General features: G+C 42.8%; 1 protein-coding gene across 3 annotated transcripts in view; it reads left to right on the forward strand.

The window, feature by feature from the left end:
- Nucleotides 1-23,232, forward strand: part of mospd2 (motile sperm domain containing 2) — a 122,805-nt gene extending 99,573 nt beyond the window's left edge. The window contains exons 14-15 of one of the 3 annotated variants that reach the window (XM_072514130.1): nucleotides 11,277-11,386; nucleotides 20,896-23,232. In XM_072514130.1, the coding sequence (XP_072370231.1) occupies nucleotides 11,277-11,386; nucleotides 20,896-20,921 (136 nt within the window). In that variant the 3' untranslated portion in view covers nucleotides 20,922-23,232. The remainder of the gene's footprint in view (nucleotides 1-11,276; nucleotides 11,387-20,895) is intronic. The other 2 variants (XM_072514128.1, XM_072514131.1) reach the window with 2 other exon arrangements.
- The last annotated feature ends 4,534 nt before the right edge of the window (nucleotides 23,233-27,766 follow it).

Genomic DNA, 27,766 nt, shown 5'->3' on the forward strand with positions numbered 1-27,766 from the left:
CTCTGCTGCTATTGGGGGGCGTCTATAGAAAACTCCCAATAAAGTAAAGTGACTGCTCCTTTCTTGTCTCTGATGTCCACCCATATTGACTCTGTAGACAAACCCTCCTCGACTACCTCCTTTTCTGCAGCTGTGATGCACTCTCTAATTAAGAGTGCCACTCCCCCTCCTCTTTTACCCCCTTCCCTATTCTTCTTAAAACATCTAACAGCCATTCCTGCCCCTGTGAAATCCATGCCTCTGTAACGGCCACAACATCGTAGTTCCAAGTACTCATCCATGCTCTTAAGTTAATCTCCCTTATTCCTGACACTCCTTGCATTGAAACAGACACACTTTAACCAATTCCACTGAGTGCAACTTTGCCCTATCAACTGTCTATCCTTCCTCTCAAACTTGCTGCATACTATTTCTGCCTGTTCAACCGCTACCCTATTCTCCCGTCCATAGCTCTGGTTCCCACCCCCCTGCCAAATTAGTTTAAACCCTCCCGAAAAGCTCTAGCAAACCTCCCACCCAGGATATTGATGCCCCTCCAGTTTATGTGCAATCCTTCCTTCATGTATAGGGTTCCACCTTCCCCAGGTATCCCACTGATCCACATATCTGAAGCCTCTTTCCCCCTCCCCCCCGCCCCCCCCCCCCCCCCCCCCCCGCACCAGTGTTCAACTGCACTCGCCCTCTGTTCCTTGTCTCACCTGCACGTGGCACTGGGAGCAATCCTGAGATTACTACTCTGCTGGTCCTGCACTTTAGATTCCAACCAAACTCACTAAAATCACTTTTTAGATTCTCATCCCTTTACTTAGCTATGTCGTTGTTGCCTATGTGCTTCACAACTTCTGGTTGCTCCCCCTCCCCCTTAAGAATCCTGTAGACTCGATCCGAGACATCCCTGACCCTGGTACCCGGGAAGCAACATACCTTCCGGGCATCTCGTTCGCGACCACAGAATCTCCTATCTGTTGCCCCAACCATTGAGTCTCCTATCACTATTGTTTTACTATTCTCTCCCCTTCCCTCCTGAGCCACAGAACCAGGCTCAGTGCCAGAGACCTAGCTGCTAGGGCCTTCCCCCGGAAGGTCATTCCCCCCCCCCCCCCCAACCGCATCCAAAACTTCTTTTGAAGGGGAACGGGCACAGAGGATCCCTGCACTGTCTGCCTGCTCCTTTTCCTCTCCCTGACTGTAACCCAGCTACTCTTGTCCTGCACCTTGGGTGTGGGTACCTCCCTGTAACTCCTCTCTATCACCCCCTCTACCTCCCTGTAACTCCTCTCTATCACCCCCTCTGCCTCCCGGATGATCCATAGTTCATCCAGCTCCAGCTCCCTAACATGGTCTCTGAGGAGCTGGAGTTAGATGCACTTCCCGCAGGTGTAGTCAGTGGGGACACCAGTGGTGTCCCTCACCATCCACATCCTACAGGAGGAGCATGCAACTGCCCTTGCTTCCATCCCCTCTGATCTGAATTCCCAAAGAGATTTCAAAGGAAAAATAAAGATTAAGCACCTGTTAGGCCCTTTTAAAAAAAAAAAATAAAAAAAAATATATATATATATATATAAATATACACATATACTGCTGCTACTCTCTCAAGTGAACCCTCTAAAATTGGTGATTCTGCTAAATGATACATGGATAGCTTGCTGTTTCCAAAAAACAAAAACAAAAAAATAGCAAATAAACAACTCTTACCCTACAGAATGTAGCTGCCTATGAACCAACTGAAACTCCGCCCTCCGACTCTGCTCCCAGTCTGCTGCACTCTCTGTTAACTCCTGGCTCCCTTCTCGCTCTTTGAGGAAATGTAGGAAATGAAATGAAAGGAGCACCTTGCTCCCTCCTCACCTAGCTCCCTCAGTTACCAAACTTTCACTATAGCTCTCAAATGCACCCAAATTCAGCACTCCAGTGCAAACAAAGTCAGCACTGATGGCTCACCTTTATACTGTCTTGACTCGAGACTCTAGCCTCTGAAAACTGGCCTAATCCATTAACTAATTAACAAGCTGCAGCTGCAAGTAGAGCCTGAGTGAACTCTGTTTAAAGCTGGTTTAAAACTCCCCTTCTTCTAACCTTCTTCTCCCTCCATGCCTTTTCGCACCACGGGGAGGTGTTTCCTGTACGGCCTGCTGTTGCACACCTTCCACCTCTTTATCCTCGCCCGCCACCCGGATACGTCTTGGCGTGCCTCGTTGCCGTCCGGCAGAGAAGGTCCCCACTGGAGGTCCTCCTTCGGAGGTGTCCTCCCCATAAAACTAGAGGACCTGGGGTGGAGGGTGCTGCGCATGGCAGTGCCGTGCAACCATCAATTAAATCACTTCATAGCCTTGCCCGAGACCTGCCACTTTTGCAGCCTGGTGGAGACCGTAGAGCACATTTATGTTGTCTGTCCGAGGCTGCACTCCCTTTTTTGGTTTCTTGACAACGTTGTTGTTGAGGTTTTCTTTGCACTTCAGCCCCACGCTCCTGATCTACGGACGTCCGGTGCGGAGGGGGGCGGGGAAGGCGGAGGACCTCCTCGTGAACCTGCTCCTGGGCCTGGCCAAACTTGCCATTTACAGGTCCAGGCAGCGGGCGACCGAGGGGGTTGTCCAGCCTGACGGTCTGCCCATCTTCCGTGGCCTCGTTCACGGCTGGGTGTCCCTGGAGTGGGAGCATGCGGTGCCCACGGGCACACTCTCGGCCTTCCACGCTCGGTGGGCACCGCAGGGATTGGATTGCCTTATCAACCCCGATTTTCGCACTTTAATGTGACGGGTTTTGGATAAGTTTTTGCTTCCCTTCTCGTTCTTTTTGGGCTGTGCTCCACGCGTTGTTTTGGGGCACTCCCCTTTCTTTTGTTTTATCCATCAGTTAATTTATGTTCTTTTGCTTGGTTGTTACACTAAGCAACACGCCAGTGTAAGTGATGGATTGTTACATGTAAATAAACATACAGGTCATCACACACGAAAAAAACCACAAACAAAAAAAAATATAAAACAAAATGCATAAACAAAATATTTTTTTTTTTTTTGCCTTTCTGGCCCTATTAAATTAGAGTAGTAAGACCTTATAAAAGGTTAACCTTCTTCTAACCCAAACAGCAACTTTTATGTTAATTTACTAAATAATAGAAAGACTAGACTTTAGATAAAAATGAACTCTTAATATCCCTCCATCACCAAACTCTCACTGTAGCACTCATGCACCCAAATTCAGCATTCACTTGTTGTTCTATTATTAAGATCCCAGACCAAACCCCAACATTTGTTAGGATACCAGTTTAACCCGAAAAAATGTTTTTACAGTTGTAAAACTGTGAGGAAAGGTTACTTTGCCCCAGGAGTGATATCACTGATCGATGGGTACCTTTTATACTGAAACAAACTTTATTCTTAACAGGATTAAACACATTAACATAATAGAAAGTACCTGCCAAGTACAGTTAAACAATTCTTGAAAATAAAAGGAAACACTAACTTCTAACTGATACTTTCTCTATCTCCAACTAAGCAAAGTCTGTCACAGGTCAAAGGCCACTTTGATAAACAGAGATAGTTGCTCTCTGCTAGATAGAGATTTCTTGGATACACTGCTTGGAGAGAGAGAGAATGAAACCCTTTCAAAGATCAGCTGCAAGTCTTGCTGTCTTTGGGAGACTACTGTTTAACCTGACAGCCTTTAGCAAAAGCTCCTGATCCGCTTCAAGTTCCTGGCAAACGTTTTTTAAAATCCTGCCTGCTACAAATCTGGCTCCTCCCATTAATTACATCACCTCTATCCTACTAACTGGGTTATGACCATCCTACTTGGGCAAACCATAACTCCTCAATTATCTAAACCCCGGGGAATCATCAGTCTATAAACAAAATTCCATTAACCCTATATAGGTAAACAATATGCATGGTTGGAATGATGATCACATATTTACAACATCTTAAATTGCACCTTTTGCAGCTACAGATTCTGGATACCTTAATCTCGATTCTTTAATATGACTGTAACATATTAGATATAATACATCTTGTTCTCAATTGGAAAAAATGAATTGGGTGCTCTAAATTTTTTTATTTTTTTTTAAAGATATGCACATTGAAAATCATTTTGTACTGGTGGAGTTATACTTGCTCTCCTACAATTCAAAATGGAGATCATGTCATTTGTGCGATTGACGACCGGGACATTATTGAGCTATTGGAGCTTTACATATTTCCTGGTAGTTTTATTAAGCTATGTCATACAATGTTATTGTTTTAATTATCTGAACACAAACCACATTTGTTAACTTATGAACAATTGGTTTGCGTACAATCTTATTTTTTGTGTGTGTAGATGGTTCAAAAAGTTGAAACTTCTATCCCCATAGTTTTTCATGGCTGTGTTCCACAGGGGAGGCAAATTAATAAAATGTATAATAAAAAGAAAATGCTGGAAATACTCAGCAGTCACTTTGGGGTGACATGGTGGCACCATGGTTAGCACTGCTGCCTCACAGTGCCAGGGACCCGGGTTTGATTCCGACCTTGGGTGACTGTGTGGAGCTTGCACGTTCTCCCTGTGTCTGCATGGGTTTCCTGAGTGCTATGGTTTCCTTCCACGGTCAAAGATGTGCAGGTTAGGTGGATTGGCAATAGTAATTTGCTCCTTTGTGTGCAAAGGTTAGTGAGGTTATGGGGATAGGTGGGGGAGTGGGCCAAGGTAGGGTGCTCTTTCATAGGGTCTATGATTCTAGTTCAGGCAGCATCTGTGCAGAGGAACAAAGAGTTCAGGTTTTGGGTCATTGACCACTCTGAAAGTCATTGACCTGAAACATTAACTCTGTTTCTCTCCACAGATGTTGCCTGATCTGTTTATTTCAGATTTCCAACATCGGCAGTATTTTGCTTTTGTGTCATTAAAATGTATGCTTGATTTTACCTACTAGAGGCCAAAATTGTCTACAATACTCAAAAGGCATTGACTAACTTAATAGAAGAGGCTTGGGTTTGGAATTTCCACAGGCATTCTTCAATCTTCATGGAGTTCCAGAGAAATTGTCAAGATGATTCAGACTGTTTGTGTTGAGTATTTCCAAATTTCAACTGGGAGATCACCTCGCCCCATAACATTCTGTCACTGAGAATCTCGAACAGTTAATATGACCTGTTATGTAATTTTGCACAAGTTATTCACGACTTACTTTTCTTTGTCGCAAACTGCAAACATAATTATAATTTTGGCGGAGAATTAAAACAATCCAGTTTTTCCACTTTAACAAATAATGCAACAAAACCACAGGAATGGTACAGTGTAACAAAAGCCTCTCAACATGCATTGATACAGAGGAGGACAGAAGAACAATGCAGTTGGCCCAGTACAATCACTAAACTTAGTACCTCTATACACATTACCAGAGAACAAGGGAGAGGAGGATAAGGATTTGAAAATTTGGTAAAACAGTGCACACCTTCCCAGAGGGCGATTGCTGCAAATTCTGTGTAAGATCTTCACGACAGGTTCAGGCGCGCACCAGAGCATATCTCCCTCAACTGCGGCAACACCGGAGGCACCAATAAAATGCTGTAATATCCTTCTCTCTGATATAAGACTTGCCTGTACCCTTTTCGGAGTTAATCACAGATTCTTTAACCCCACAACAAAAAATAGTCAAATTACAGAAAAAATTCATAAGGACGCTAGTTTTAAGAAGGATATTTTACATATACCACGAGTCACAAAGAAACCTCCCAAACTCCGATTGTACCGAACGTTCATTATTCCACACACTTATGCAGACAGGACCAGCAAATATTCATACAATAGGTTCAGATTATAATCAGTGCAGTCCGCGCTTCCCAATGAACTAACCGGGACAGGATAAAGGAAAACTACCAGGAGTGAGGGTCTCCTCAAGAATCAGGACATAGCCTTTAGCCCATGATTCTAGGGTGTACACCCCTCACTATAAGACAAAGAAGAGAAAAAATTGCTCATTCAAACCTCACTTAGCCTCTGAAAACATCCCAGCTAAGAAGGAATGTCCCAAGCGTATGGGGACAACAGGATACCAGCCACCATACTAGACCAGTCCCAGATGCTGGAGTGGTCCAGAATACGCTTCACATGCCGAGACCCACCACCCATCCAACCTCACTCCTCACTAACCGCACCCAAGGCAGCGCACCAGCTCCACCAAGACAAGAAGAATCACATTGTCCTCAACCAAGGAGAGGCCCCATCACCGAGAAAGAGAAGAATCGTCAAAACGCACATCAGTTGGGTGTCTTGACTGTCTCTTTCTCTCTCTCTCTCTCTTCCCCCCCCCCCCCCCCGCCCCCCCCCCACCCATAACGATAAGGGGAACTCTTCTCTCTTTCCCCCCACCCCCTATAACCCAATAACCAAATCGGAACGTGCAACAACAAGCTCCCAACCCAGATAAGGAGAAGAAATCCCCCCATAAGGGAGGAACGCCAGGGTACTAGTGGACAAAGCAGCGCTGCCTCAACAGAGACAAAAACATCCTCCCCATGCAAGGCCCAACTACAACAAGAAGGGCACTCAGGAAACCACTTGGAGGAGGGTACCTATCTCTCCCATCTAGCCTACCCTCAAACTGAAGAAGGGTTCCAACAAGTAGATCCACAGCGTACAGATTCTCACTCCAACAAATCGAGCACAAGGATTAACCGATGACACTCAGACATGTGCCATCACACATTTCCCCCCTTCTCCAACAACTCCAGGATGCCAATCACAAGGGACCCAGTCCTCGCTGGGATTTATGATCTGTCCAGGCATTTGTAGGAGATGAGCATAGATTTTCAAGACTAAAAGTAACAAAAATACAAAATAACCTGATACAAATAGTTCTAACTCGGGGCCTTCCTCAATCCAAACTTGCCTAACACTACCACCAACGTCCCTGCCATGGCTCCACTTATTTTCTCTATACGAGATGAGGGGTTTCCAAAATGGACTCCGTCTTTGTAAATGCAAAGATTACAGCACATAAAGAAGAGCAAGACTGTGCACAAACCACATGTCACATTATCGACTCTCTGGTTTTTGCCAAAACACCCTTGTCCTTGTGTTCATATATTGCACACACTTGTCAAGAAAAAAAACAACATGAAACCAACAACAAAATTACAAGGGAATAAAGTTCAGGATTATTGATTAACTGCTGGATAATATCACCATCCATGGCGTTTGGAAAGGCCATAGCAGGATCGTCAAGCAACCCTCAGGGTCCTTCCAAAGTTCCATTGAATGAAATACCATGTTGTCTCCAATGCCCAGACAGCGAGAACCTAGGCCCTGGCAGGAGTGGATGACTGCCTCCAACCCCTCAAGACGCGAATTGAGCTCAAGACAGTGGTCAGGGTCTCCAAACAACCCCAGACCTCGAAGACCGAATACAATATGCTCTGTCGAACCTGCCCAGTCAAATAAAGATTGCGAAAACGTGGCAGCCAAGCTCCATCCGTCGGGAACTCAACCCCACTTCTCGCAAGAGACCCGAGTGCACAACAAGTATTTTGTGTCAGTCTTCACCATGGAAGACTTAAATAACATATAGGTAATTGATGGAAAGGATGCTATGGCAGGTGACAATCTAAAAGGCAATATTATCACTAAGGAGGTACTGTTGGGTAAGCTAATGGGGATACAGGTACACAAGTTCCTGGCCCTGCTGGAATGTATCCCAATGTACCAAAAGAGATGGCGGGGAAATAGCAAATGCTCTCGTGGTAATTTACCTAAATGCTCTGCAGGTGTGAGCAGTTCCGACAGATTGGAAAACAGCAAATGTGACGCCACCGTTTTTTAAAAAGGAGGTAGACGAAAGGCAGGTAATGATAGGCCGGTTTAGCTTAACTTCTATCGTGGGGAAAATGCTTGAATCTATCATCCATGAAGAAATAGTGAGACATCTGGATAGAAATTATCCCATTGGGCAGAGGCAGCATGGGTTCACGAAAGGCAGGTCATGTTTAACTAATTTATTGGAATTCTTTGAGGACATTGCGGTAGACAAAGGGGAAAGGCGGATGTGGTGTTTCTGGATTTCCAGAAGGCATTCAACAAGATGCTGCACAAAAGGCTGTTGCGTAAGATGAGGGTGCACGGCGTAACGTGTAATGTATTCGCATGGATAGAGGATTGGTTAACTAACAAAGTAAAGAGTGCGTATAAATGGGTGTTTTTCTGGTTGGCGATCAGTGGCTAGTGGTGTGCCTCAGGGATCAGTTTTGGGACTGCAATTGTTTACAATTTACATTGATAATTTGGAGTTGGGGACCCAAGTGTAATGTGTCAAAGTTCGCAGATGTGACTAAGATGAGTGGTGGAGTAAAGTTGCTGAGGGATATAGGTGGATTAAGTGAGTTGGCAAGAGTCTGAAGATGGAGTACAATATTGATAAATGTGAGGTCACCATTTTGGTAGAAATAACAAAATAGCAAAATGGACTTTTATTTAAATGGTAAAAAATTGCAGCATGCTGCTGTGCAGAGGGACCTTGGTGTCCTTGTGCATGAATCACAAAATGTTGATTTGCCAGTGCAGCGAGTAATTAAGAAGGCAAATGGAATTCATTGCTAGAGGGATGGACTTTAAAAGCAGGGATATTGGGCGGGATTCTCCACTCCCGCGCCGAAGTGCCCGCGCCGTCATGAACGCCGTCGAGGTTCACGACGGCGCGAAACGGCCCCGGTCCCGACCGATTCAGGCCCTGACAGTGGGCCAGGATCGGGGCCGCGTCATCTACACGCGCCAGGCCTTGTCGCCCGCGTAAAAGCGGCGCCGCATAGATGACGCGGCCGGCGCCGCATAACGGGCATCATCCGCGCATGCGTGGTTGCCGTCCTCTCTAAGCCCGCCCCGTAAGAAGATGTCTGACTGATCTTGCGGGGCCGCGGAAGGAAGGAGGTCCTCCTTCAGAGAGGACGGCCCGACGATCGGTGGGCACCGATCGCGGGCCACCCCACATTCCAGGTAAAGCCCGGTGCAGGATCCCCCCTCGCCCCCCCAGCGTTCACGCACCGCCCACAACTGCAGCGACCAGGTGTGGACGGCGCCGGGGGGAACCTGCCGTTTTGGCCTGGCCGCTCGACCCATCCGAGCCTCAGAATAGCGGGGGTGCCGGAGAATCGCCATTTTCGGTGTCTCCGGCGATTCTCCGGCTTGCGGCTCGCGAAACTCAACCGGGCCGTTCCCGTCGCTTGGGAGAATCGCTGGAGGGCGTCGGACCGGCGTCCCAGGAAAATTTGGCGGCCCAGGCGAATCTCCCAACCGGCGTGGGAGTGGAGAATCGCGCCCATTATGTTGCAGCTGTATAGGGTACTGGTTAGGCCACACCTGGAGTATTTTGTGCAGTTTTGGTCTCCTTACTTGAGAAAGAATGTACTGATACTGGAGTGGGTGCAGAGGAGATTCACTAGGTTGATTCCAGAGTTGAGAGGATTGGCTTATGAGGAGAGACCGAGTAGACTGGGGCTATACTCATTGGAATTTAGAAGGGGGGATTTGATAGAAACATATAAAATTATGAAGGGAATAGTTAAGATAAAAGCAGGGAGGTTGTTTCCACTGGCGGGTGAAACTAGAACTAGGGGGCATAGCCTCAAAATAAGGGGAAGCAGATTTAGGACTGAGGAGGAACTTCTTCACCCAAAGGGTCGTGAATCTGTGGAATTCCTTGCCCGGTGAAACAGTTGAAGCTACCTCGTTGGGTGTTTTAAAGCAAATATAGATTTTTGATCAGTAAAGGAATTAAGGGTTATGGTGAGCGAGCGGGTAAGTGGATCTGAGTCCACAAAAAGAGCCTTGATCTTATTGATTGGTGGAGTAGGCTCAAAGGGCTAAATGGCCTACTCCTGCTTCTCGTTCTTATGTTTTTATGTACGAGCACTCCCTGCCCGGTCCCTACTCCCTAACGAGTAGAGCCAGAGCTTGTGAAAATGCAGCTGCTCCTGCGCTTCCATCATGTTACAACCACTCCCCCACCCCCCAATAACTGAGGTTTAAAACTGTATACCTTAAATCAATCCAGTCATCGAAAATTCAGTTAGTGTTCTTTAAAGGTTATAGGGAAAGCATTTAAGCACCTGATTAAATCCTATTCAAGTTGTACTTCCATTTCCTTTACTGCAGACATTTTTTTTTAAAAGGGAAAATAGGGGCATGCATTTGGATGGAACAGGAAATTGCATTAGAATAAAGATGCCTGTTGAACATGATATTTGGTCATGAGGAAATTCTGAGATTTCTGCTCCAAAATGAACAGTTATGATTGCAACAGCAGTAGACCAAACATCTAACTGATTAAACACCAAAACATTAGCCTGCTTTAAACATGCAATATTCATGACAAATTGAGCCATGTCTCTGAGCATGAAAAAGCAGATAAAATAATTAACATTTTGGGAATAAGCTATGTCTGAATCTGAACAATTTACCATCTACAACTCTGTGCCATGCTATTTGTTAGATCACGCAAGTGGTTTTTTTTTTAAAGTTTGCTGGTTTGTTCTGTGACCACACTTTATACATGTTCGCTCTCCTTTGCCTTGTGCGTACAAATGTTTAACTACAGCTGCTGTTTTTGGACTTCAACCGAAATTTCAGAAATTAGAATGTGTAATTTCTACCAAATAAACGATAGCACATTCTGCTTTTGTAATCCTGAAATTTTAGAAAGCAGAGTTGAGAGTTGGGGGCAGCATGGTGGCACAGTGGTTAGCACTGCTGCCTCACCGCCAGGGACCCGGGTTCAATTCCAACAACGGGCAACTATGCGTGGAGTTTGCACATTCTTCCCGTGTCTGTATGGGTTTCCTCCAGGTGCTCATGCTTCTCCCCACAGTCCAAAGATGTGCAAGTTAGGTGGATTGAACGTGCTAAATTGTCCCTAGATGGGGTTACAAGGATATGGGTAGGGATTGGGCCTAGATTAGGGTGCTCTTTCAGAGGGTTGACGCAGACCCGATGGTTCTGCACCATTGGGATTCTATCAGAAGGGGAATATTATAAGCTTAAATTATTGGCACTACTGGAATTTAGCAATTTTAGCCTTTCTCTGCTGATGTGCTATTTTGCAAAAGCAAATTTGCACTTTTTTTTGGGGGGGGAACGTTATCACTTCAGCCTTGTTTTATTTGTAGGTTTCTCTAAATTGTAGCTTACTGTTGAAGTATCCATTTCCAATGGTACATTCAATAACCTGAAGCTCATTTGATCTTAATATTGAAAAGTTGCCTTATTAGGTACCAGCACCAACCAAATAATACTTTTCTCCTTTCCAGATTAAGGTGCCATGTTGTAGAAAGTTATAAGGCTAGTAATGTTGCCAAAGAAAATTTCTCTAAAGGATTTGCAGTTGGTTCCAGTCAAGAGGATTTGCATTCGAAGGTAGGTAAGCAATCAGTTTGAATTAATCCTTTACAAAAAATAATGTTGGATTAATACTTCATTCTGCATACATGAAACTAATCAAACAAATTTTCACATTTCCTACCATTGTCTTTGTTTGCATTTTTGCTAACAACTGGCTTCTACTGCTCATGTAATTGTGAAGATTCAATCTCTGAGGGTTTAAGATAGTCTTACTTGCCTTTCCATGCGCATCCTCACTTCTATCTGTTCTGCCATTCATAGGAACAGCAGGTGGGGGCCGGTTTAGCTCCGATGACTCGACAGCTGATTCGTGATGCAGAGACGAAGCCAGCAGCGCGAGTTCATTTCCATACCGGCTGAGGTTATTTATGAAGGCCCGCCTTCTCAACCTTGCCCCTCGCCTGAGGTGAGGTGATCCTTGGGTTAAATTACCACCAGTCAGCTTTTCCCCTCAAAAGGGAAAGCAGCCTATGGTCATCTGGCACAATGGCAACTTTACCTCGCCTTACCTAGTAGGCCATTCAGTCCCTTATGCTTGTGCCACTATTCAGTTAGGTCATGGCTTCTTAACTCAGTTTACCTGCCGTGGTTCTGTAAATCATTGATATATTTTTGTTTGGCAAGGAAAACTATTTCCATTTTTAAATTTTCAATTGAACTTACCTCAACAGCTTTTTGAGGGAGAACGTTCCAGATTTCTGTGACCATTTGTGTGAAGGCATCACCCTAAATAGTCTATCTCAAATTTGCCCCCTTGTTCTGGACTCTCCTACCGAGGAAATAGTTTCTTACCATCTACGCTATCAAATCCTTTAATACCTTGAGCACCTCAATTAGATCAGCTCTTAACCATTTATATTTAAGGGAGTACAGGTCTACTCTACGCAAACTGACCTCATAATTAACCCTTTTAGCCCTTTTCTGGTGAATCTGTTATACCTCACTAAAGCCAACATATCCTTTGAGGCATGGTGGCACAGTGGTTAGCACTGCTGCCTCACAGCTCTAGGGTCCCAGGTTCAATTCCAGGGTGACTGTGTAGAGTTTAAATTTTCTCCCCGTGTCTTTGTGGGTTTCCTCCGGGTGCTCCGGTTTCTCCCGCAGTCCAAAGATGTGAGGTTAGGTGGACCTGCCATGCTAAATTGCCCCTTAGTGTCCAAAAGGGTAGGTTAGGTTACGGGGATAGGGTGGAAGCCTGGGCTTAAGTAAAGTGCTCTTCCCAAGGGCCGGTACAGACTCAAGGGGCCGAATGGCCTCCTTCTGTACTGTAGATTCTATGACCTGCATGTGGTACTCCAGATGGGGATCTAATTTTATTCGTACATAATGTTCATTTAGGTGGCAGTGAACAAATTAGTCAAATTCTGTTTTACCTACTTGGATTTTTACCAGTGTTTTGAGAGAATTTTCTGCTACAGAAAACAAGACCTTATAGACCGCAGGTGGAACTCCTGTACAACTCCTTTGCTACAGCGGCCTCTTAACATGCTTTCAGTCTCTTTTTGTTGCCAAAATATGTTTTCTCCTCAACTCTCAAAGCTAAATTCTAGTCAATGCTTGCTCCCTTATTTTGGGAAGCCATTCTAGTGTAGCTCTTGCACTTCTGGAGATCATACTTTTTTTTAAAATAAGCCTGTTGCCTGAGTAAGTACTGTCAATCTCAAATTCATGGTCAGTACTACTTGACAATACGCAATTTTATGTGGGTAGCACAGTGGTTAGTACTGTTGCTTCACAACACCAGGGTCCCATAAGACATAGGAGTGGAAGTAAGGCCATTCGGCCCATCAAGTCCACTCCACCATTCAATCATGGCTGATTTCAACTCCATTTACCCGCTCTCACTCCATAGCCCTTAATTCCTTGAGAAATCAAGAATTTATCAACTTCTGTCTTAAAGACACTCAACGTCCCGGCCTCCACCGCCCTCTGTGGCAATGAATTCCACAGACCCACCACTCTCTGGCTGAAGAAATTTCTCCTCATCTCTGTTCTAAAGTGACTCCCTTTTATTCTAAGGCTGTGCCCCCGGGTCCTAGTCTCCCCTGCTAATGGAAACAACTTCCCTACATCCACCCTATCTAAGCCATTCATTATCTTGTAAGTTTCTATTAGATCTCCCCTCAACCTCCTAAACTCCAATGAATATAATCCCAGGATCCTCAGACGTTCATCGTATGTTAGGCCTACCATTCCTGGGATCATCCGTGTGAATCTCCACTGGACCCGCTCCAGTGCCAGTATGTCCTTCCTGAGGTGTGGGGCCCAAAATTGCTCACAGTATTCTAAATGGGGCCTAACTAATGCTTTATAAAGCTTCAGAAGTACATCCCTGCTTTTATATTCCAAGCCTCTTGAGATGAATGACAACATTGCATTTGCTTTCTTAATTACGGACTCAACCTGCAAGTTTACCTTTAGAGAATCCTGGACTAGGACTCCCAAGTCCCTTTGCACTTCAGCATTATGAATTTTGTCACCGTTTAGAAAATAGTCCATGCCTCTATTCTTTTTTCCAAAGTGCAAGACCTCGCACTTGCCCACGTTGAATTTCATCAGCCATTTCTTGGACCACTCTCCTAAACTGTCTAAATCTTTCTGCAGCCTCCCCACCTCCTCCATACTACCTGCCCCTCCACCTATCTTTGTATCATCGGCAAACTTAGCCAGAATGCCCCCAGTCCCATCATCTAGATCGTTAATATATAAAGAGAACAGCTGAGGCCCCAACACTGAACCCTGCGGGACACCACTCGTCACCGGTTGCCATTCAGAAAAAGAACCCTTTATCCCAACTCTCTGCCTTCTGCCTGACAGCCAATCGTCAATCCATGTTAGTACCTTGCCTCGAATACCATGGGCCCTTATTTTACTCAGCAGCCTCCCGTGAGGCACCTTATCAAAGGCCTTTTGGAAGTCAAGATAGATAACATCCATTGGCTCTCCTTGGTCTAACCTATTTGTTATCTCTTCAAAGAACTCTAACAGCTTTGTCAGGCACGACCTCCCCTTACTAAATCCATGCTGACTTGTCCTAATCCGACCCTGCACTTCTAAGAATTTAGAAATCTCATCCTTAACAATGGATTCTAGAATCTTGCCAACAACCGAGGTTAGGCTAATTGGCCTATAATTTTCCATCTTTTTCCTTGTTCCCTTCTTGAACAGGGGGGTTACAACAGCGATTTTCCAATCCTCTGGGACTTTACCTGACTCCAGTGACTTTTGAAAGATCATAACTAACGCCTCCACTATTTCTTCAGCTATCTCCTTTAGAACTCTAGGATGTAGCCCATCTGGGCCCGGGGATTTATCAATTTTTAGACCTCTTAGTTTCTCTAGCACTTTCTCCTTTGTGATGGCTACCATATTCAACTCTGCCCCCTGACTCTCCAGAATTGTTGGGATATTACTCATGTCTTCTACTGTGAAGACTGACGCAAAGTACTTATTCAGTTCCTCAGCTATTTCCTTGTCTCCCATCACAAAATTACCAGCGTCATTTTGGAGCGGCCCAATGTCAACTTTTGCCTCCCGTTTGTTTTTAATGTATTTAAAGAAACTTTTACTATCATTCCTAATGTTACTGGCTAGCCTACCTTCAAATTTGATCCTCTCTTTCCTTATTTCTCTCTTTGTTATCCTCTGTTTGTTTTTGTAGTCTTCCCAATCTTCTGACTTCCCACTACTCTTTGCCACATTATAGGCTTTCTCTTTTGCTTTGATGCATTCCTTAACTTCCTTTGTCAGCCATAGCTGCCTAATCCCCCCTCTGATAACCTTTCTTTTCTTTGGGATGAACCTCTGTACTGTGTCCTCAATTACTCCCAGAAACTCCTGCCATTGCTGTTCTATTGTCTTTCCCACTAGGCTCTGCTCCCAGTTGATTTTCATCAGTTCCTCCCTCATGCCCCTGTAGTTACCTTTATTTAACTGTAACACCTTTACATCTGATTCTACCTTCTTTCTTTCAAATTGGAGATTGAATTCAACCATGTTATGATCACTGCCTCCAAAGTGCTCCCTTACTTTAAGATCTTTAATCAAGTCTGGCTCATTACATAACACTAAGTCCAGAATGGCCTGTTCCCTCGTGGGCTCCATCACAAGCTGTTCCAAAAAGCCCTCCTGTAAACATTCAATGAATTCCCTTTCCTTGGGTCCACTGGCAGCATTATTTACCCAGTCCACCTGCATATTGAAGTCCCCCATGATCACTGTGACCTTGCCTTTCTGACATGCACTTTCTATTTCGTGGTGCATTTTGTGCCCCCGGTCCTGACCACTGTTAGGAGGCCTGTACATAACTCCCATTATGGTTTTTTTGCCTTTGTGGTTCCTCAACTCTACCCACACAGACTCCACATCATCTGACCCTATGTCATTTAGTGCTATTGATTTAATTTCATTCCTAATTAACAAGGCAACCCCGCCCCCTCTGCCCACCTCTGTCTTTTCGATAGGTTGTGAATCCCTGGATGTTTCAATGCCAGTCCTGAACCCCCTGCAACCATGTCTCTGTGATGCCTACCACATCATACCTGCCAGTCACAATCTGGGCCACAAGCTCATCTACCTTGTTCCGTACACTGCGCGCATATAAATATAGCACCTTTAATTCTCTATTGACCGTCCCTTTTTGTTTTCTTAGTGTGGTTGACCTTGGTTTACTGAGCCTTTCCATACACTGTGTCATATTTTCTGGGATGGGGACTATCGTAACCTCTCCTGAGTTTTGTCTGTTCGTGTTTTTTTGTATTCCTAAGCAGCTACGCTCCCCGCTGACTACTTCACCTCTTGGCTCCCTGACTTTCCCTTCCCCCCCCCCAATCTTTAGTTTAAAGTCCTATTGACCACCCTATTTACTCTTTTCGCCAGAACACTGGTCCCAGCTCGGTTCAGGTGGAGACCATCCCAACGGTATAGGTCCCCCCCGTCCCAAAACCTACCTCACACCAATGGATCTTATTATTAGGTTAGAGGAGGAGGGCGGGTGGGAGTCACTACACGTGTAGTGTCTCGGGTTTCCTCTCCACCAGAATTTATTGGTGGGGGGGGGGGCCTTCCCAGAAGTCGAACTTCCGGTTCCCGCCTTACATTAAAATTTTTTAAAAAATAAAACAGAAAAGAAGAACAGAAACGGGACTAGATAAAGAAAAACTTACCTCCCAGAAATCACTTGCGCACCGCTCCCGCCAAAATCCAAAAGCCTGCTCCTGTGAAGGTAAGTGTTTTTAAAGGAAAAACTTATCTCCCAGAAATCACTTGCGCACCGCTCCCGCCGAAATCCAAAAGACTCCAGTTGCGGAGTCTGCACGTTCTCCCCATGTTTGCATTGGTTTCCTCTGGGTGCTCTGGTTTCCTCCCACAAGTCCCGAAAGATGTGCTTTGTTAGGTGAATTGTGTACCTGAACAGGCGCCGCAGAATGATTTCATGGTTTGAAATCCTATCTGACATTCCTGGCTCTTTTTTGTGGTGGGGGGAGTGGGGTGGGGTGGAGGGGCGGAACAAGCTATGTAGCGAAAGACTCTCCTCCTCATCCTCCTATCAAACATATAATAGAATATATATTTGGGCACACTGCAAGTGCTGTAATTGTGAACTATTAAAATGGTGAAAGTGCACAGTAGGACTTGGAGCAACAACTGAAAAGAGAATGCAGATTAGTGTTTTGAGTGTAGACCCTTCGTCAGCTCTTGATAAATGAAAAATATTCATTCAATTTTATTTTTAAGAGAATGCTGCTGCGATTTAATATTGCAAAATGAATTCTTGTGAAGCCACAAGGTGATTACAGATGTCTTGAGGTTTAAATGCATTGTAAATTTTGTTATCTCTGACAACATTGGTGCTCTTTTTAATTAATTGGTACAATGAATATTTTCAAGAAAAATGCTGTGACCATATAGCACTGGGCCTTTCAATATGAAAGTCATAAAATGGAACAAAACAGATGTGTGTGCACATCTTAAAAGGATATTTTACTGAATGTGAGGTAATGTCTTACTGTTTCTCTGGAGAACGACCATCATGTTTGCATTTGCAATACACTGTTGCTCTGCTGATAGCATTTGTTAAGGAACTGCTACTGTAGAAAATATGAAGATCAACACCTGGGACTCTGCCAGGGAAAGCTGCGTACTGTGTGCGAGACCAGATTTGAAATGACAGATCTTCAGCCCTCCAAAACAGGAATAAAGTTCTCCTATTATCTCCTACCGTGTGATCCTTACTCTGTTTACAGTTTAGGATTATGAGTACTTCACATTATGCATCAGGAAATATAAAGATGTCTATTCGCAGTCATCACCGGTGACTTGCATGCAATATAGACAGCATGATTGAAGCAGGAGTGAATTTAGTCATGACAAATTAGTTGAAAGAAAGCAGTAGATTCTCTGTTAAATATGATTTTTAAATCTTTCACTAAAAGATGACTTTTCAGGTTCTTGTGACATCAGTGTTTTGTAGCTAATTAATTACTTTTCAATTTTAATCACTGTTGCAGACAGATGAAGTAACTAATTTGTGTACAATAAAGCCCCACAAACCGTAAACATGAAGAATGTCCTGTAATGTTTTCAATTAATTTAGTTATAGAACATAGAACGATACAGCGCAGTACAGGCCCTTCGGCCCACGATGTTGCACCGACATGGGAAGTCAAAAAACACAAGCCATCTAACCTACACTATGCCATTATCATCCATATGCTTATCCAATAAACTTTTAAATGCCCTCAATGTTGGCGTGTTCACTACTGTTGCAGGTAGGGCATTCCACGGCCTCACCACTCTTTGCGTAAAGAACCTACCTCTGACCTCTGTCCTATTTCTATTACCCCTCAGTTTAAGGCTATGCCCCCTCGTGCTAGCCATTTCCATCCGCGGGAGAAGGCTCTCACTGTCCACCCTATCTAACCCCCTGATCATTTTGTATATAAAATTACACAACAGAAGGCATAAAAACAGGCGATTTGGCTCAATTAATGTGTACTGGTGTTTATGCTCACCACCAATCTCTTCCCATTACCTCTGTTGTTTCAGCATATCTCTCTTTCCCTTTTCGCATGCACCTAGTTTCCTTTTTGAAAACCTCAAAGCAACTTGCTTCAGCACTTCCTGTGGTAGCAGGTTCTTGATTGTAACCATACTGTAAACAAACACTTTTTTCCTTATTTCCCTATTGGGTTTATTGGTAACTATGAAAATATTCTTTCCTGTCCATCCGATTCTTAATTGAGCGGCCTAACAGGTCACCTTAGTTTTTAAAGGCAAAAACTCCAATTTGTTCAACCTATCCCTGAAGCTGTAATCTTCCAGTTCTGGTCCATCCTTGTTTATTTTTCCCCCTCTGTGCTTTTTTGTAGTTGAGAAGCAATATTCATTTTAACTCTCTCAATATTTCACTTACTGCTGCTGCCACACTCGCAAGAATTGTAGAGCTGTAAGCTGGGGAGAAAATATTAATTTATTCTTGACATTAAATAGAACAGAAATGGCTATGAAGCGAAATTTGTTCAGTGAATCAGGAAGTAGGATTTATACATAATAGTTGATCTAACAGTGGAAGTGTCACATATACTATACCAGTAAATGAATTGTTCAAATAGTGCACAATTTTTAAATCTTTAAAGAATACTTCAATAACATTTTGTAAAGTACCTGAGATATATTATTATCCAGTCAATCAATCAGGATTTGAGTGCCAATATAGTTTTGTAAATTATTAATAAAAGCTTAAGATGGGATATAACTTTGCAGCAAAAAACATAACTGTGACAAGAAACAAGTACCTGTCCAAATCAGGCAGGGTGGTTGGTATGTGCAAACAGTTCTTTGCCTCTTCATTTCTGCTCTTCTTGGTGCTCAGGTCAGAACTTTGACCCCATCAGGAAAGTTCAGGGAGTAGCTATGTCGGGCATTTCCCATGCTCCGAGTGGCTTAGTGAATCTTGACCCCATGCAATCCAGAGATCTCTTTCTTCACGCTATTGTGTCCTATGTTGATTGAGTTCAGAGGTCCTGTTTTTTTTTCCCCCACATGCCAGAGAGTTCAGAAATTTGGCATGGACTGTCCCAAGGTGGCCCAATTTGAAGTACTTAACGTGTATTACGGTTAACTCTTCATACATCTTTCACATGGCTGAAAAAGAGTTGAAACAAGTTAAGATGGGGGCAGCAGAGATTTTGGGAAGATCTCTAGGTTACAGAAGGTGCAAGTTGAAAGTCTGTACATGAAAAATTAGAAGCAGTGGAAGGGTCATGAAGTAGCGCTGGATGTCATCAACAGACATGTGAAATGTGACTTGCTTTTGCAGGATGACGCTGAAAGGCAAAATGCGTATCTAAGAATAAATCTTGTGAAACTCTTGCGGTAATGCTGTGGAACAGGGCGAGCCATTGCAGGTCATTCTCTGGCTACGAATTGATAGGAATAGAACCGGGTAGCAGTCCCACCCAGCTAGATGACACGAGGGGTTGGAAGAGAATGCTATGGTCAACATTTGGAGACTGATTGAGGAGGATGAAGAGGGATAGTTTACCGTGGTCACAGTCTCATAGAATGCAGTTTGTTACCTTGGGGAAAGTGGGGGGGTGTTTCAATGCTTTCCAGCTTTACACCTGATTGAGGGATTCCGACATGGAATTATGGGGAAAATTGACACAGATTTGGAAGGTAACAACAGAATCAAGAATTTTAGAAAAGAAGTAAGGTTTGAGATGCCAGTTTGCATGTTCAGAAGGGTGTTTTTTCTTTAGGGGTTGGTTGGACTTGGTCTGTTATTGCTGATGCCATATTGGCTACCTCCAATGATGTGGTGGTCTTGAATGTTTACCTTCAGAATTATCTCTGAACTACCTTATTTCCCTACTTACTCAGCATTTTTTCCTTGTGCCTTTTTCTGGCATGTCTTGAGATTACCCTTTATATTTATGCAGTCTTTTTAAATGTAAACTGTTTTTACCTCTTTTTGAAAATGAGGAGTCTCGTTTGTCTTTCACTTCATGTTGCCTTCGAGTGCACCCTACAGCAGGGTAAACTACGTTCTACTCCAATTCTGTATTTTCGTCTCAACCTCAGGAAAGCACCAACTAGCTCCACTTTAATTCTGTATACTTTTCGAACACGACTGTATTAGGTAACCAATAATTGCCAATATACGGTTGGTCAGTACAGTATCCTCTGTAGGATACTGAACTCATTTAGGCTTGGTAGTTTTATGTTTTTTATGAGCCACACATTCTTTGTGTGCAGTCTATAGACTACAATTAGAAATGTAGTCTACTGCAATAATCTTGTTAAAATGTTCAGACTCTTGCTAATGGAATCAGGATGTTAGTAATATTTATTTTTTTGAGCCCCCTCGTTCCGTAGTTGGTTGATTGTATTTAAGGGTGACCTTTTTGTTGCTTGTATATTGATGAATGGCCTCATTGTGTGACCTCATTGTGATGTTTGTGTTTAAATCATAACTATGAATAATCATTCGTGTTTTGCCTTTAATTTGCATTTTTGTTTTAACAGATAACAAAATTAATGGCATCCAATAGGCGACTGGAGGAACAGATCAACCGCTGTGTCTGGTTCCAGCAACTATTAACTGGCTTGGTTACGTTGTTAGTAGCCATTGTCAGTTTGTCCCTGTACCAGCAATCTCCAGACAAGGACATGCAGTAACCGAACAAGTTTCTCAATCCACACAAGATCTTTGTAAACCAAAGTCACAAATTTTTTTTCTGTTTTGTTTTGTTTCTAAGTTGCCAATAATTCACATGTTGGAGGTTGACAAGCTGACCAATTTTTGTTTGTTATAACTGCCGTTTTTTAAAAACAATTTGATACGGTTTGTATATAGGAAACTAATTTTCATCTCTGGGGGGGAGGGGGTGGAGAAACCTGCCTAACAGTGACTGTCTTAATAATGAATCATGAATAATTGTGTGATTATTCACGATTCATTCATCAGTATATCTTGGTGCTACTAATAGACATGAATCAAAATTAGGAACCCACTGTTCTCCCTGGAAATATTTGGGTCGTGTTCTGAAGCCTTTTCCATCAATAAAAACTTCCATGTCAAAATGCACTTGATATCTGTAAACACTTGTCACAAGTTACAAAGAAAAATATTTTTTTCTGGTAGTTCCTTTAATGTGCTAGATGCTGAGGTTGTAAGAAAATATTGAACCATCTCACGATTTTAGGTTCTGGGGAGAACAGTGGTCATTCATTACCCTTTTACACCCAGTGGTGACAACCATCGAATGTACCTTTCACAATCAAAAAAGATGTAATTTACTAAACAATTGGTATTGACTGTTTGCCAGCCTGATGAGTTTAGTTACTGTGAATGCAGTTATTGGGGGAAACAAATGAAGGTTCCCAGGTTTACTTCCAAGATTGTTTCAGACAAACCATATAAGAGCTGGATTTATCTTATACAGTCCACCAACAATACATTTTAGATTAATTTAAAATAATGGAGATGTAATATGCTGTATAACAAACTATTGTAAATGATCATGTTTTTCTCTTGCTTTCCATTTTTGATAATTAAGTATCCTTTTTGACCTAAGTTTGCATCATGTTCTAAGTTTAATACTGTGTACCGAATCCAAGATTCTATGCCAAGGATTACAGTTACATGAATGCAACAGTTGGCTTAAATAAGCTTATTTTCTTCTGGAATAAGCACATAGGAAGAACCAAGTGTGCCCAAACTGACACGAGTGAACTCTGGCAGTTATTCCCCTTGAAGCTCGGTAACTCGATCTCATTTGCGCTTAATGTTTGATCTGGAGTTTGGAAAAAGCCCCATGTGCTGTTGCCTCATTACATTAAAATGTTGACAATATCTGTTCACAAGATGGAAGGAATTTAATGAAAACATAGATTAAACGTTTAGTGACATCTGACGTCCTGTGGCTATGTGCCCGCAAAGACACTGGAGAAACAAAGTACCCCATGATCCCAAGGAAACTTAATTCCCCTAGTCACATCTCCTGCAGTCTGGTGGGGCACCTGCCTTTTGATAACTTTGTGCCATGGATAGCCCCACACTTAATGCAAAAGCTTGGATTGTGACAAGAGATTCCTTAATAGAAAATGTTAAAATTACAAAATTGAAGGTTAAGATTGCCACTCGGACATTGTTAGAGATCCATTTAGTGCCATGTGCTGTAAACTGATATGTGTGTGTGAGCAAACCTATACTGCAAACATTGGACCAGATATACTTAACTACTTAACTACTTTATAAATGCAGTACTGCAAATCCTTCATTGATCTACTGATTGTAATTTCCAAAAGATAGCATATCAAAAAATAGTACATTTTTAAAAGGTTTCCAAGCAGCAATGCATTGGAGATGAGTTAACTGATATTTAAAATGTGAACTTAATCACTTCAATAAGCAAGAAAAAGAGCCTTACTGAATTGTAGTAATGGTAGTGTGTCAGTATTCACTTTTTTTCCAGATTTTCTGTTTTTAAAAACAAATATAATTGTGTTGCACTGGAATTGAAAATAATCAGTTGTGATTAAACAGCTAATTATGTGGGGTTTATGGTTTAATACCAACAAATATAAAAATAAATTCACAAACAAAACTCTACTAGATTTAAAACTGTTACAAAAGAACTGTAATAATTCATCATATTTGAACAGAGTTGAGCTTCGATCACATACCCCTGCCATTCCACCTCTATAGGAACATTATTATCGATACAGAAAGCTGGCAATTTAGATTAAAATGCACTTTATAGTATGAAATTGCTGATTTATATTGCCTTTGACACCCACTGCAAATGGATTGTTTGCTCATATTTTATATTGTTTTAAAATAAATATTCTGTAATCACATTTTGAGAATGAATACTTAATGTAAAGTTTAATTTTTTACAGGAATACATTTTTGAGTTAAATGTGGAAATTGAAAGTAGTTGGACAAATTGCACAGAGATAATAACATTCATGAAAATATAATCAACACCTATTCGAAGCTAGTTCTTGAAGTTCCCTTTTATTGCACCTAAAATGGGACCTTGCAAAAGAAGAAATAACAGAACATGGGATCAGGAGTAAACCATCCCTCGAGCCTGTCCTCCAATTCAATGAGATCTTGGCTGATCTGTGACCTAACTCCATATGCCTGCCTTGGGCCCATATCCCTTAATATCTTTGCTTACAGAAATCTATCTATCTCAGATTTAAATGAACAACTGATCTAGCTTCAACTGCTGTTTGTGGGAGAGTGTTCCAAACCTCTACCACCCTTTGAATGAAGGAGTGCTTCCTAACAACTCTTAAACAGTCTAGCCCTAATTTTTAAACAATGTCCCATAGTTGTAGATCTACCATGCCTTTCCCTGTTAATATCTTGAATACTTCGATCAGATCACCCCTTAACTTTCTAAATCCGAGCTAAAACATGTCCAATTTGAGTAACCTCTCCTCATAACTTAACCCCTGCGACCCAGGTATCATTTTTGTAAACCTACGTTGCACCCCCTCATAGGCCAAAAGAGCCTTCCTGAGGTGTGGTGCCTAGAAATGTTCACAATATTCCAAGTGGGGTCTAACCAGGGTTTTGTACAGCTGCAGCATAATCCCGTGCTTTTGTATTCCAATCCTCTAGATAAAAAAACTAGCATTCCATTCGTCTTTTTGATTATTTTCTGCACTTATTCCTGAAATTTTAAAGACCTATGCACCTGAACTGCCAAATCTCTTTTGACATCCACTGTCCCTAACCTCTTTCCATTTGGAAAGTACTTTGTTCCACCCTTTTTTGGTCCAAAAGCCATGAGCTCACACTTCGTTTACATTAAATTCCATCTGCCACAACTTTGCCCAGTCACCTGGATGAATACTGAACATCATGTAGATGCCTCTTTCTCCACCGACCCCCTGCTCCAGAACTAGCCATGCCCCTAGCCAAGCTTTCCGCTACAGTTACGCCACTTGCCTTAACCCAGCATTGGAGAAATTTGCCCAGATATATTCGATCCATAAACAGGATAAAACCAAAATGGTCAATTATCGTCCAATCTGTCATGAGCAAAGTGCTTAAAGATATCATTAATAATGGTATCAAGAGATGGCAGCACAGTGGTTAGCACTGCTGCCTACAGCACCAAGGATTTGAGTTCGATCCTGACCCCAGGTCACTGTCCATGAGGAGTTTTCACATTCTCCCCGTGTCTGCGTAGATTGGCCACATAAATTGCCCTGTGAATAGTGTTATCAAGTGGCAGTTACTCAGTAATAACCTCATTCAAATTTCACTGACCATTCATTTCACTATGATCATTACAGCTTTGGTCCAGAAATGGGCAAAAGCAATCAATTCCAGAAGTGAGGTGAAAAGTCACTGCAGCTTGACACCAAGGCAGCATTTGACAATGCAGCATCGACAATCCCTGGCAACATTGAGGTCATGGGAATTAGGGTTTGGATGGGGGGGGGGGGGGGGGGGGAGAGCGGAGAGAGAGAATGAAAATCCACTTGTTAGAGTCATACTTAGGACATAGATGGCTGTTGGAAGCCAAACACTTCAATGCTAGGACATTGCAAAAGATTCTCGGAGCAGAATGCTAGAACCAATCTTAAACTGCTTTGTCAATTACCTTTCCTCTGCCGGTTCAGAAGTGGGGATATTTGTTGATGACTGCACAATGTTTACTCCCATGTACAATTCCACAAATATTAAAGCAGTCCATGCCCATTTGCAGCAGGACCAGGCCAACATTCAAGCTTGGACTAAGAGGCAAGTAAAATCTGCACCGTGCAATGAGCTTCGCCAGCAAGAGAAATTTAACCACCTTCCTTTGATATTCAATGGCATTACCATTGGTCAGCATTGACCAGAAACCCATTGGATTAGCCAAATAAATACTTGATCTACATGAGCTAGACGATGCAAAATTTTCCTGGATGAGTGCAGCTCAATAATGTTCAAGATTCTCAATATCAACCAATGCAACCTGTCTGATCACTTTATCCGTCAACAAAGCATTCATTTCCTCCACCGCTACTGTACAGTAGCAGCAGTCTGTACCACCTACATGTTGCATTGCAATATCCTCCACATCACATACCATCTCAAATATATAGCCATTGTTATTTCATGGACAAAATCCTGAAACTCCCTTCTTAGCGGCACTGCAGGTGTACCTGCCCAACACATGGACTGCAGTATTTCAAAAAGGTGATTCACTACCATTACTTCGAGGGCAATTAGGGATAGGCATTGCCTGTGATGCCTATGCTGCAAGGAAGAAAAAACTCAAATGCTGATGGGCAAGTGGTACCCACAAAATGCCTTGCGGATCAAGAACAGAAAAGTACAGCACCGAAACAGGCCCTCCAAGACTGCGCCAACCATGCTGCCCGTCTAAACTAAAATCTTCTGCACTTCCGTGGTCTGTATCCCTCTATTCCCATCCTATTCATGTATTTCTCAAGACGCCCCTTAAACGTCACTATCGTCCCTGCTTTCACCACCTCCTCCAGCAGCGAGTTCCAAGCACTCACTACCTCTGTGTAAAAAAAACTTGCCTCGTACATCTCTAAACCTTGCCCCTCGCACCTTAAACCTATGTCCTCTAGTAATTGACCCCTCTCCCCTGGGAAAAAGTCTCTGTCTATCCACTCTATGCCCCCCAATTTTGTAGACCTGTGTCAGGTCGCCCCTCCGCCTCCTTCGTTCCAGTGAGAACAAACCCAGTTTATTCAACCTCTCCTCATAGCTAATGCCCTCCATACCAGGCAACATCCTGGTAAATCTCTTCTGCACCCTCTCCAAAGTCTCCACATCCTTCTGGTAGTGTGGCAACCAGAATTGAACACTATACTCCCAAGTGTGGCCTAACTAAGGTTCTAGACAGCTGCAACATGACTTGCCAATTTTTATACTACTGGCCAATGAAGGCAAGCATGCCATATGCCTTCTTGACTACCTTCTCCACCTGTGCTACTCCTTTCATTGGCCTGTACCTGTGGATCGGGGAATGGGCAGGGAGCAGAAAGGAAAATTAAATGCTGGTGTGGAATTTTTCCCTATTAAATTATTTTACTTTAGGCCACAGAATCTGAGGATTAGCTCGGGCAATTCTGACATTGCTATTAAATGACCCAGTCCAGCAGTTGTTGGACAGTGAGGTGCAGTAGGTATGCTGGTGGATTTTACCTCTCGCCTGAGCTGCTGAAACCAATTGTAGTACTCCAAACATCAACTAACTTTGCGTGTAATGAGAAATCAAACAGGAATTTACTTCACCTGAGACCAAACTATTTTCTGCATAAACTGGCTCAAACAAAGTCTAAAATGTATATACTATTGAAATAATGGTTTTGTGTGTAAGATAACTCAAGACATTTTTTTTTTAAACTAAAAATGCAAGGACAATCAGTTACAATTTTAGAGAGCTGCTGAAAATCTCCCAAAGGTTTCTCTGATCTGCATTTCATGCAGGCATTCTGAAATATTATGCAAGTCACTTAAATTTTAGTTTAAATTTTCAGTAGTATATTTTGCTCCAAGGTTTAAATCCAGAAGTCATTTAGATTTTCAAGCCTTTTCCATGGATTCAAATAATTGACTCCTGAAGCCATTAATAAGAGTTGAATAAATGTTTGATACAGTTGTGTAAATTCAAAAATTGAGATCAAGCTGACCTGATCATTAACATGCTAAGTTTATAGCTCAAACCTACGTTCTTTGTTTTCCAGGCAGCCACTGCACTAACTGAACTATAATGGATGATACACCATCCACCTCTGTCCCTGAATGATTGGGTTTTTTTCTGAGGTCAACTCCTATGTATATATTATATATATTGGGCCATTTACATATGGATGAGTGGACACCTGCTGGAGCTGGATAGAAGAATAAGAATAGGTGGTGGAAAAGATGGTAAAAGACTTGAGGAAGAAGCTGGAAGGGACAAGACAGATGGCTTCTAATATTGCTGAGGGTGAGCAGGTGATCCTGTTGGTCAAAGTCAGGGAAAACTGACCTATACTTTGGAGGGGAGTGACACTGGCCTGCTCCTGCCAAATCTCAAGTGGTAGTTCATTGCTGTAAGAGATTGAATGAACGGATGATAATGAGCAAGGTAAGACCAGCAGTCCTTGCCAGACTGCTGCTTCATCCCTGGCACAATCACAGAATGATCACGCCTACTTCTCAAACCATTTGCAGTGTTCAAAGACCGATTGAGATAATATATGGTAATTTATGGTGATATTAGTGGAATTGTAATACTTATAATGCTGCGCGTTGGCTGCCATGCTTTTGTGCATTATTTAGGAAGCAATGCATATGGATGGGCATTATAAAAATAAAGCCATGCTATCAAAAATAAATGAATAGGTTCAAATTTAAAGAAATTCA

The sequence above is a fragment of the Scyliorhinus torazame genome, chromosome 8, assembly GCF_047496885.1.
Source record: "Scyliorhinus torazame isolate Kashiwa2021f chromosome 8, sScyTor2.1, whole genome shotgun sequence".
Taxonomy (NCBI): domain Eukaryota; kingdom Metazoa; phylum Chordata; class Chondrichthyes; order Carcharhiniformes; family Scyliorhinidae; genus Scyliorhinus; species Scyliorhinus torazame.